General features: G+C 30.6%; 1 protein-coding gene across 1 annotated transcript; it reads left to right on the top strand.

The window, feature by feature from the left end:
- The first annotated feature begins 9,358 nt into the window (after positions 1 to 9,358).
- LOC116142535 lies at positions 9,359 to 13,339 on the top strand. Its single transcript, XM_031427965.1, has 2 exons — positions 9,359 to 9,833; positions 11,176 to 13,339. Exons 1-2 carry the CDS (start codon positions 9,725 to 9,727, stop codon positions 12,774 to 12,776), a joined length of 1,710 nt encoding a protein of 569 aa, XP_031283825.1. The 5' UTR covers positions 9,359 to 9,724; the 3' UTR covers positions 12,777 to 13,339.
- Positions 13,340 to 13,353: the final 14 nt, after the last annotated feature.

A 13,353-nucleotide genomic window follows, 5' to 3' on the forward strand; every position in this document is an offset into this window, starting at 1 on the left:
CCAGGTCATCGACTTTGCGGAAGAAAGCCACCTCAAGTCGCTCATAGAGGCATGTGCTGCGACCTCCTTGCAGCTCGGTCAGCTCAACCAAGCGTCATTCGGGACAGATCAGGTCGTGGCATAATTATGAAGTTCGCAAGGTTCAATCCTTAAACCATAAAAATTAGGGGACTTCTGTTATTCCTAAAAAGTTAGGACTGACGTGGACTCTCGTCAGCAAGAGCCAATCAGGGTTCAGGAAGGTTTTGTGTCGTCCAGGTACTGCCACGTCGCGCAGTGACGCAAGGGGTATGGTTCTTGTCAGTGTAGTAGATAAGTGCCAAGCTTGTGAGTGGTTAGGAATTAGCCACTTGCCCAAGCCTTATGCAATTTGAGGATATTTCTCATGTAGACCACCAATGAGACGCAAAGAAAGATTTGCACGGCACCTACCCACTTGCAAATTTGTAATCATTACCTTGAACTCTCCCATTATAAATAGAGGACACCCCTCTCATTTGCGGGATTGGTTAATCTTAGTCTAAAATAGCTTACACACACACACACACACACACACACACACACTCTCTCTCTCTCTCTCTCTCTCTTTGTATTCTCTCTAGATTATAACTCAGGTCATTACACGTGACCTGATTTTACCCATTTATTAATACAATTGCAATGGATGTAGGATTCGCTTTTGAGAATCCGAATCACTTTAAATATCGCTTCTTATTCATTGTATCATTTCATGTTTCCTTATCACATGTGATTTCTAAGTCCGCTTAGCATTTTGTACGTGCAAGTCGTTGGTGTCAAAATCAAGCATCAACAAATTTCTTCATCACCTTGATATCCTACACATTTCATGTTATCCATACATTCATACAATAAGATTAATATATTTTTTATGATACGCACGGTTGAGCAGCTTCAGCTTCTTGAGCTGAAGTTGTGTTTAATTTACGTTCATTAGCTAGAAATAATGGTTTGTGCTTTTTGTTTGTTCTTCTCTTGTCTTCTTTGTTTTGTTGTGTATTGATTAAGTTTGCCCAACCAGAAAATTCAATTTCTTTCCAGAAAAAAGGCAAAATTCATCGAAACCTCCTATGGCTATGTCCCAACCTTCTTCTCCTAATCCTTCCAACTAAAATTTGTCCGCCATTATTTAAAGGCTTATCACCTTCTTTATCAGTTAACTTGTACCTCATAATTTGTCTTCATTTTGGGCTTATACACTTGGTGTGTGTTTTTCTATGAATTTTATATTAAAAAAAAAAAAATCTTTTGGAAATGACTGAAAAAATAGAAAAATAAAGACGAGTTTAGTATTTGAAAATGTGAAAAATAAAAAAAATAATGTTATGCTTACAATTGAATCATACAACTAGACAAAAATTTTACAAAATTCATGTAAAATGACTATCATGTCCTATGTTTTTTGCCTAATTGTATGTCTGATTATATGACTCAATTATAAGCATAGCATTGTTCAATAAAAACGTTTTCAACATCTCTCACCTAAAAACGTAAAAAAATAATAATGAAAAATACGAAATTTATCACTTCCAAAATCGATGAAACCCTTTAAATTACTACTTATTTTGTTCATATCGTAGAGTTGGTCTTAAATATGTCAAATATTAGTTTATGTTTATAATTTTGTATTAAAAATCTTGATTTAGAACAATTTTGTTTTTGTTTTAAAAAAGAGAAAAATAATATATAAAATAAAATAAAATATTTAATATTCAGGCCCATATTTTTTTTTTTTCTTTGATGACCAAGATGTCCAAGCTAGCTTACGAGTATCTCGACTAATCTTAGGGTCCATTGAACACCAAAAAACTCAATGTTCCAAGCTAAGTCGCAAATGTAATAAATGACACTAAGATGGTTTGAATCCAAGAAGTCAATGAAGAGAGCAAACTTTCTTAACCGTTAGGACTCAAGCTAACCCCTTGGGATTATTCAGGCCCATATTCTCTTTCCTCTCATTTCAGGGGATTGAATTTTACCAAAATGTAAACCAAAGCAAATTTCCCAATTTTCAAAGCAAAGAAACTGAAAACCATACCCTAAAGTTTTTGTTATCAACTATTAGAAAATGTTTGTCAATAACCATAAAAATATTTCCACTACCAACAATTTATTTAAAATAGAATTCTTGTAATTCACAAATTTTTTATATTTTTGTATTAGAAAAGAGGCCAACTTAATTTATCAACTACTTGGACAGAACTTACAAGCAACCCTTTATTGGGCCATTTCTCACCAAACACTTATATTTTTGCAAAATAATTCATGGAAAACGTGCCCTTTAATTCATTTAAACCATATTTCTTCTCCACGTATCTATTTTTTTCTTGGTACCGACAAAAACTTTCTAGCCATCCAAACAAGATATACTAGTATTACTATTCTACATTTGTGGATGGATTTGTCCTTAGCATAAAGTGTTCAAATTTTGAAGTCCAATGGAGCGGTTCTATAACTTTCATTGAATCAAAACAAATAAACCCACCCCCACAAAAGCTCAAAGGTCATCTTAATAGTTGATATTGACATTTCCATCCAAGATTGAAACACATAATATGGTGGGGAAGTTGTGGATCCAATTTAATATAATATGAACATTACAATTGACAATTCATAGAAGAAGAAAAAGATATAATACAAATGTAACAATCATTTTCATCTTAGTGGATCATTGTATCACACCAGTATTCATGGACTTGGAAAATGCTATTTTATATATATATATGGACAAGTAGACTTTTTATTTGATATTAAATATAAAAAGAAAAAAAAGCGGTACATGTATAAATTTTATGTGATTTTATTACGTTGTAGTTTATCATTGCTTTAAAACCTGACCCAGTTGAACTAGGAACTGGGGGCTTAGTCGGGTTGGTTACAACAGAAAAATTATTTTTAGCAGTTAACCTGCTTTGACCTATGGTTAGACGGGCAGAACAGTAGCGAACAGCCGGTCCAACCAGTCCAATGACAAACTGAGTCACCAAAAATCAGCAATTCCAACGCCAACTAGTCCATATGACACCACCATCAGCAGCACCTTCATCTCTACATCAAAACCCTCATCATCCCAAACTCCGATTGTCTACTAATTGTTGTCGCCGCCAACTATCCCCTATCATTCCAAACTTTGATTGGCCTATGATTGTCATCACCATTACCTATCTGCTTTGCGGTTTTCTACTCAGATCATAAGGGTGTGTTTACTAGACTTGCTTTATATGACATTAACTGTTGGTCCAACCAGTCAGATCAGTCAACATGGGAATTGGCCCCTTGACCCGAGTCTAGTTTAAAAATATTGTAGTTTATAACTATGAACCATCTCACAATTAATTTATATCTTTATCTTAAAAAATATCTCATGATATATACCCAATTGTTTAAACATATATATATTTTAATGGGCAGATGAATAATTTAATTAGTTGGTAGGAAAGTCGGCTTAATTTGATGGATAAATAATAGAATAATTCTAATAGGAGGATAACCTAATTTACGGAAGATTATAAGTCAAAATTAGCCACCTCCTTTCAAAACAACTCTCATGAATATATAATATTTAACATTTATTATGCTTTTATTTGTTTGGTTCTTCCAAGGAATCGGATATTCGGATAAAAACTTGTCGGGTTGTGTCGTGTTTGGTAAATTATCCTGGAATATGCCGACTTTCCAATATTTAACTTATTATAGTTATTATTATTTGCTTCTAATTATTTGATTATTTCATTCTCACTAATTCCATTGTTTTGCTAACTTTTTTCCTAAAATATGATGCTGGTGCCAAATTCTCATATTGGTTAGGAGACGAGAATATTGGTCGCTTAGATAGTACAAAGACACATTCATCATGCAGAAGTGCGTATTCAGGACAAAACCGTGTATGCCTCATGACCTAAAGCGAACAATACTTACATGTGTCTAATTGGTTAGGAGACAACGGCTTTGGTCGCTTATATAGTATAAGGACACTCTCACTATTCAGAGACATATTTTCAAAACAAAATCGTACCGGTTTCAAGATGCTCAAAGCGGACAATACTTCTAGTAATTTACCTATCATGTGTTTGGATCCGACATACATCAACATATGATATATATTCTTATAAAATTACTTCCTAAGAAAGTACGTATATACATTTGAAAAAATAAATCATCAATCTCATGACATAAATTGTCATATTTTCAAATTAAATCTATATCAAAATAAAAATTCTAATTTGTATAAGAATAATAATTAAAAATATACAAAATTTTCAGTCTTTTTCATTGATTTATAATAAATGAATAGCAGCTTATTCTGATTGTAAGAGCTAGTACTCATAAAAATAAGCCTTTTTTTTTTTTTAATATGATTTTGAATAATAGATTAAAACAATAAGCATGACGAAGAGAATAAGAAAGAGATTGGATTTAGTATTTCTTTGGAATTATTCTATTGGTTGATGTAGGGGTGTAGAGTAGTTATTGTAGGATTGCCAATACAGTATATTTCTACTCAAGGTAACTAGGGGTGAGCACGGGTAGTGGGTAGAACTGAAACCGGGGGTAAGAACCGGAACCGGAACCGGAACCTACCCAGAACCTGCACTGTGCGGGTAGGTTCCGGTTCCAATTTTTTGGAACCGCTACTGTGCGGTTCCGGTTCCGTTCCGTTCTTACCCCCGAAGGAACCGGAACCGGAACCGGAACCGTAAAAAGGGTACCCTGTTTGGAACCTGTAGGGGGTACCCTGTTTGGAACCTGTTTTGGAACCTGTTTGGAACCTGTTTTGGAACCTGTTTTGGAACCTGTTTTGGAACCTGTTGGAACCTGTTTTGGAACCTTTTGGAACCTGTTTTGGAACCTATATTGGAACCTGTTTTTGGAACCTGTTTAGAACCTATTTGGAACCTGGACTATAATGAATATTTGTGAAATGTAAATAATGGGGGAGTTTCTATTATTTTACATATAAAAAAATTAAAATAGAAAAAATTAAATTTTTAGAATAACCTATTAAATAAATATATACGAATACAATTATACTTATTACATATAATTACACCATATTAAAAGCTTTAATAATTATAATATATATATTAAAGTTTTGATCAATTAAGTGAATAATTGGAATTATGATCCATTAAAAGTGTTTTACATTTTTAATGTTATAAAAGAATTATTTTTGAATAAAATAGTATATTTGATTGAGTAATATATATTTAGTTATTTACTTCAATTATCAAGTTCTAATATATCTAAATAAATTAGTAATTATTAATTATATATGATAAATTGATAAACATTATAAATTTAATTACTAGTTATATCATACTTAATCAATTATAAATTACATTATAGTTAAATGATTACTTAATTAATTATATTTTATAACATTACTTAATTGATTTATAGTATATAATTATAGCATTACATTAATTGATACTACTTAATTAATTGACTTTATTATAACACATTAGTACAAACTTATTAAATGATTAAAAATTATTTAATTAATTATAATATTACATTAAAAATTTATAGTATGATTATTTAATAGTTAATTCACTATAACATTACATTATAGTATGATATATAAATTAATTATACATTACATAATTAAATAATTACTTATTTGATTATGAGTTATGATATTAGTTTTAAACATTAGTAATTACAATTTGCTACATAAATATTAGCACAATACTTAATTGAATGATAAGAAAATTTAATTATTATAACATTACTTATAAACATTTCATTATAAACATTAATTAAACATTACATTATAGTTAATAATTACTCATTAATTAAATTATTAATATACATTATATATTATGATCACTTACTTAATTATAGCATTACATAGTTAAATGATTACATAATTACATAATTAGTTATGAATTTATAACATTACATTGTAAACATTAGTAATTTACTAATTACTATAATTCATTACTTAATAAACGATTAAAAATTTAATATTAAAACATTCCTTAATATTTATAATAATTACTTAATCAATTATAACATTCTATTATAAACATTAGTATATTATCAAATGATTGAAATTTAATTAATTATAATATTAATAATAGATTTATAGTATAATTATTTATTCATTATAACATTACATTATACTATTATAGTATGATCATATAAGTTATAACATTACATAATTAAATAATTACTTAATTGTTATGAGTTTGTATTATATTTTAAACATTAAATTAATAATTTACTATATAAACATTAGCACAATACTTAATTGAATGTAAAAAATTTAATTAATTATAACATTATCTTATAAATTTCATTTAAACATTAATTAGCATTACATATAGTTAAATAATTACTCAATTAATTATAATATTATAAATTACTTTATATTATGATTACTTACTTAATTATAACATTATAGTTAAATGATTACATATTACTTAATTAGTTATTAATTTATAACATTACAATAAACATTGTAATTTACTATACTATTACATTATTAATAAAAACGATTAAAAATTTAATTATATAACTTTACTTTATATATTTGAATATGATTACTTAATCATTATAACATTCCATTATAACATTAGTATATTAATTAAATGATTTGAAATTTAATAATTAATATTAAATTATAGATTTGTAGTATGATTCTTAATTCATTATAACATTACATTATACTATTTATAGTATGATCATATAATTAATATAACATTATATAATTAAATAATTACTTAATTGATTATGAGTTATGATATTATATTTTAAACATTAGTAATTACTAATTTACTACATAAACATTAGCACAATACTATTAAATGAAAGAAATTTAATAATTATAACATTACCTTATAAACATTAATTAAGCATTACATTATAGTTAAATAATTACTCAATTAAATTATAATATTTATATTACATTATATTATGATCACTTACTTAATTATAACATTATATAGTTAAATGATTACATAATCTTAATTAGTTATGAATTTATAACATTACATTAAAACATTAGTAACTACTATACTATTACATTACTTAATTAAACGATTAAAAATTTAATTAATTATAACATACTTTTTATATTTGTAATATGATTACTTAATCAATTATAACATTCCATTATAAACATTAGTATATTAATTAAATGATTTGAAATTTTAATTATTATAATATTAAATTATATTTTGTAGTATGATTACTTAATTCATTATACACATTACATTATACTATTATAGTATGATCATATAATTAATATAACATTACATAATTAAATGATTACTAATTGATTATGACATTATATTTAAACATTAGTAATTTACTTTGTCACAATATTTAATCGAATTATTATAATTTTATTAATTATAACATTATATTATAAATTTATTGTATGATTATTTAATTAATTATAACATTCTATTATAAACAATATTATAATACTTAATTAATGATTAACAATTTAATTAATTATAATATTCCATTATAATTAAATAATATATTACTTATTTAATTATAACATTACAATTTACATTGTAGTATGATCACTTAATTAATATAACATTACAATTTACATTGAGTATGATCACTTATTTATTATACTTACTTGTTTCTAATATTAAATTTACTAAATTATATTTGGTATATTATAAATACCAATTAACCAATTATAACATTAAATTAATAAATTTATAAACATTAATAATTATTAACTTATCAAATAGACCCCTGGCAAATGGCAATGTTAGTAATTAGTATAAGAATTGTTGTTTATTTAAATGATTTTGGTGAAGTTATTTTATGTGAATTGTGATGAATAATTGTTTGTTTTTTTGTTTTGATTGACGAATATTAGTGATTGTGATGATTGATTGATTCAAGTGTTGCTTAGAGATTACAGGTATAGTTCCATTGGACACAAATGAATGAATAACGAAAATTTGTTAGGGGTGTATTTGTAAACTTATAAGGTTTTTTTGTTATTTTTTAACTAATAGGGGGTAATTGATTTTTTATAGGTACCCTGGAAAGGAACCGAAACCTGCATTTTAGGTTCCGTTTCCTTAATTGAAGAACCTGTATTGTGCGGTTCCGTTCCGGTTCCTTTTTTGGGAACCTGTACGTGCGTTTCCGGTTCCGGTTCTCTGGAAAAGTGCAGGGTACCCGAAACCGCTCACCCCTAAGGTAACCACGGCACTTTCTTTTCTTTAGACTTCAAAGTTCAATCAAAATCCTTAACTTAAATTAAAGGCATGGTTTATATTGAGAGGCGTGCGCGTGAGAAGCACGTCATTCGTTTTCACCCTAAATAAATAAATAAATAAAATACAATACATTATATTCATAGTATAGATATTCATGAAACGTTATTATATATTAAATAAAATAACTTATTATATTAAAATTTTGATATTTTGCATTATAATTAATTATAGTGCCAATACTATTGTATTATACATCACAATGATAAGAATTGAAGGTGGATAAAGATTAGACATCATCTCAATTTAATTAACATTTAATAATAAAAAATAATAAAAAGAATGGGTCTAAAGAGTAAAGAAAAAGTTATGCAACATATTAATGAGAGTATGGGCAACACCCACTTTATTTTATTTTTTAAATAAAATGGGGATTATAGTATACGTCCCACCCAAGGTTTGACTTAATAACTTTCTCACCCAAAACGTTTCAAAATATCACTTTCTCACCTTAAGTTTATATTCTGTTACTATCCAAAGCTGATTTCAACGGCGAAAATTCTCTCTGTTACCACCATTTAAATCTTCAGTCTCCTCTCTTCAAAACCATTTTTATTTACTTCGGCACCTGATTTCTCGCCGATTGTCAACAATCGCAAAACTAAGATTTCTTGTTCTTAGCTGATTTCTGACTGATTCTAACGGTGAATATTCAATCGATTATTACTATTCGATCCACCTGCCTCGAATCAATAAAACATCTCTCATCTTGACTCTTGTTAACTCGTTGAACGTCGGTTGAAAAAGTGAAATGCATTTTAGATAGTAACAGAATATAAACTTTGGGTGAAAAAGTAGTATTTCAACACTTTTTGGATGGAAAAAAGCAGTTTACTCATACAATAATTGAAAAATAATAATCAAAATGAGAGCGTGGTTGTAACTTGAAAGAAAGGGAGTGAGGGAATTGTTGTAGAAGAAACCTTTTACTTTGGTCTCTTCATCTACCTCACTTATTGATGATCATTTTCCTCTCTTTTTACTCAACCCTCCTTCTCCTTCAGTCCTCCTCCTTTTAAGAAAGTCTAGTAAACCAAACCATCTCTCTCTTCATCATTCTTTCACACCATAAAAAACAAAAATATCTCTGCTTTCTCTCTCTCTCTCTCTCTCTTTACGTGAAAAGCAAACCAATTATGATAAATTAAAAAACCCTTTTCTATTTGTTGCTAATCATTCCTGATCTTTCAATAAAAGGCTTATTCTTTCTTCCCCTCTCTCTGTCTTTCTCTGTCTTTCACTCAAATTTATGTTGGTTGAGTGAGAGTTTTGGAGGGAGAGTTGAGGTTTCTTTTTTCGTTTCTTTTTTCTTTACTTAACTTTAAAACTCTCTCTCTTCTGTGTTGAGTTGTATGCGCATAGAGCTGGAGAGACTTGGTTAAATATCATCTTCTGGAAAAATAATTTCTGGGTTTTGCTAGGTTTCTAATTTTGTAGACGCTTTTGTGATCAAAATGTTTTCTTGTGAGTGCTTCTACTGGAACCGGCTCACTGAGTTTGATTACAACTCGTCCGAGCCAGAGCCTTTCTCTTTGCCTAACCCACTTCCAAAGTGGCCACCAGGTTTGCACATGCACCCCTCTATTTCAAAGTACAAATTTTGGTTTATTATTTTCCCTTTTTATCTGAAAAAAATATAATTTTTTTGGGGTTATTAATTTGTAAATTTTTTATTTTGTTACATTTTAAATGATGATCTTTGTTTGAAAATAGCTCATATGGGGATTGGTTTCTGGTAGTGTTTCTTTCATCTTCAGATATTCTTCTAATTTTCATATAATCTTTCTTTTTAGTTTTTACATTTTCGAGATGTTATGATTATCATGAAGATGATGATGAATGGGTCCTTAAATTAATTTTTATCAGAATATGCCGTGGATATCCATTCTCTCTCTTTTATATAAATTTTATTGGTGGTCCCTCCCGACCTGACTGACTTGGGGCTTTTGTTTTGTGTAAATCAATGGATCCTGCTGAATTATCCTTAAAGTGGCACAGTTTTTTTTAAACATTTTGGATTCTGTTGACGCTCTGGTTCATGAATTTGCTTCTTTATAATAAAAAGCAGTATGGAATTCTGCTGGAGTTTGCACCTCTGGAAATTGAAATGGTTTCTTGTTATGTTACTAGAAAGCATGAAATTTAATGGATCAAGGGCATTTTACTTGAAATATATCGATTTATTTAATTAGTTGGGTATGGATCAATGTGAACTTTTTGTTAAATCAAGAAAAATTTGTTCAATATCCATCAACTTGGTTAAATTGTAGACAAGTAGAAAGTTAGAACACCTAGAAAATTGAAGCTTGAATGAAATGTGGGAATTTACACTATGACGATACTCTTTTATCTATGATGGCATCTAATTATTATTTTTTTTTTCGAAGTTTTCTATGGTTAGAGCATGAGAAATGGAAAAGTAATTGTTCTTTGCTTGATAGAATAAATCAAAAATTTAATGAGAATTGTTTATGCTTGGTGTTTGTTCAACTATTTAGTACCTATTTTGAGTTCCTCTTTTCAATGGATAGAAATTGGTTGGGATGGTATTAGACAGAGGCCTTTTTACTTTTCTTACTATTGCATTGTCTATGACCTTCGACAGGTAGCTGAAGACTTTTGATTGCTTTTGAGCTTGTGATATATGATCAATTTTATATTTCTGTTGCGTATACTTATTTTGAATTCTTGGAAGTACCACATTTTATAAGGTTTCTTATGAGCAATGTGAACTTCAATCTTACGCAACATTAGAATATATTTCTTTTAATTGCTTACAGAATCCAGGAATATATCCTTCTACTGATTTCTTAACTAATGTTTTGCTTTTCGTCCTGTAGTATAGTCCTGTAAATGTCCTGACTATATTTTAACTTTGGGAAATAATGATTTATCATCTTTACAGGCCGAGGTTTTGGTACTGGAAGAATACACTTAGGAGAGTTGGAAGTTTTCCAAGTTACTGAGTTTGAGAGCATTTGGAGCTGCAATCTATTGCATGGAAAAGCAAAAGGTGTCACATTTTATAAACCTGTAGGAATCCCAGATGGCTTTTACTGTCTTGGTCACTATTGCCAGCCCAACGATCAGCCTTTGAGAGGGTCTCTTCTTGTGGCTCATGATGCTGCTGCCTCTAAGACGGAAGCTGGTTATTTGGATAATTCACTACTAGATCTTCCAGCTCTAAGTAAGCCTGTTAACTACTCATTAATTTGGACTACGGATCCACAATATGGTCATTGTGGTTACTTTTGGCTACCAAACCCACCAGTTGGTTATAAGGCTATGGGCATTGTGGTTACCAACACGCCAGAGGAGCCTGAGCATGAGGAAGTTAGGTGTGTCAGGGAAGATCTTACAGACAGTTGTGAAACTTGTGATGTGATACTTAGCATGGATTCAAATTATTCCAAGTTCCCGTTTCAAGTCTGGAGCCATAGACCCTGCATAAGAGGAATGTTTGCTGGAGGTATTTCTGTCGGGACATTCTATTGTGGTACCTACTTAAGGTCTGAAGAACAGCTAGATATTGCTTGTTTGAAGAATCTTGACCCCACACTGCATGCAATGCCAAATTTGAACCAGATTCATGCACTCATCAAGCACTATGGACCAACTGTGTTCTTTCATCCTGATGAGGAGTATATGCCCTCATCAGTACTGTGGTTTTTCAAAAATGGAGCAGTCTTATACCAAGATGGGAAGAAGAAAGGCGAACCAATTGATTATAGGGGCTCAAACTTGCCTTGTGGTGGGGAAAATGATGGTGCATTTTGGATAGATTTACCAGAGGAAGATGAAGCAAGTAATTATCTCAAGAAGGGAAACTTAGAGAGCGCGGAACTTTATGTTCATGTCAAACCAATATTAGGAGGAACATTTACGGATATAGCAATGTGGGTCTTTTGCCCCTTCAATGGACCAGCCACCCTCAAAATTGGGTTAATGACTATTGAAATGACCAAGATAGGGGAACATGTGAGTGACTGGGAACACTTCACCCTTCGCGTGAACAACTTCTCTGGAGAACTCTGGAAAGTGTACTTTTCAGAGCACAGTGGCGGTGGATGGGTGGATGCTTTTAACTTGGAGTTTATTGAAGGGAATAAACCAATTGTGTATTCATCTAAACATGGGCATGCTAGTTTTCCACATCCTGGAACATACATTCAAGGGTCATCGAAGCTAGGGATAGGAGCGAAGAATGATTGTGCTCGAAGTAAATTTTCAATCGATTCAAGCGCTAAGTATCAGATTATTGCAGCTGAGTATCTTGGGGATGGAGCTGTCACTGAACCATGTTGGTTACAGTATATGAGAGAGTGGGGTCCAACCATTGTGTATGATTCACGATCTGAGCTGGATAAGATAATCAATCTTCTTCCATTTTTTGTTCGATTTTCAGTGGAAAACCTCTTTGACTTGTTTCCTACGGAGCTTTATGGTGAGGAAGGACCAACTGGACCGAAAGAGAAGGATAATTGGGTGGGTGATGAAAGATGGTAGCACTTTCATCGTGCATACAATCAATGCTCTCATGTTTGAGGACCTTTCTCACGTTTCTGTATATCGTAATTCTGTACAAGGGTTAGGCCTAGCTATACAGTTTGTTTCAGTCTGGGTCGTCGTCTAGAACATTGCACTGAGCGCAATGTGGAGGGTGCTTTTCGTTTAGACGAGTAAGAAGATTGTTACTGTTATAATCTAAGGTGTCTGTAGACCAGAACACAAACTGGCAACAATTACATCGGTAGCAGGTGCTTCCCTTAAACATTTGGCCGTCGACTTCTGGATGAAAGAATCTTCTGTTACATTTGTGCGAACGGGAGGATGTTGATTGGAAGAATTAAACCTTGGCAGGGGTCGGAGTTCAGTGCTGGTATAGAATTTGCAGGTGAATTGAAGACATTAAACAGAGTGCATTATCAAAGATACGAATGCTCTCTCCCTCAATTTGTCAAATGCAGTCTGCATCTGTCTCACTGTATAAAATTTGTTTGCTCTGCAGTCCTTTATCTGATTCTGTACATAAAAATGTTGGTCAAGTAATATGTACTATGAATATGAGTTATAGTAATGAGTA

The sequence above is a fragment of the Pistacia vera genome, unplaced genomic scaffold, assembly GCF_008641045.1.
Source record: "Pistacia vera cultivar Batoury unplaced genomic scaffold, PisVer_v2 Contig412, whole genome shotgun sequence".
Taxonomy (NCBI): Eukaryota; Viridiplantae; Streptophyta; class Magnoliopsida; order Sapindales; family Anacardiaceae; genus Pistacia; species Pistacia vera.

What these genes read in the sequence shown, in the direction of transcription:
- LOC116142535 (XM_031427965.1), top strand. Translation starts at nt 9,725, where the DNA reads ATGTTTTCTTGTGAGTGCTTCTACTGGAACCGGCTCACTGAGTTTGAT. An exon ending in ACTTCCAAAGTGGCCACCAG is followed by an intron (nt 9,834 to 11,175) that starts GTTTGCACATGC and finishes TCATCTTTACAG; the next exon opens with GCCGAGGTTTTGGTACTGGA.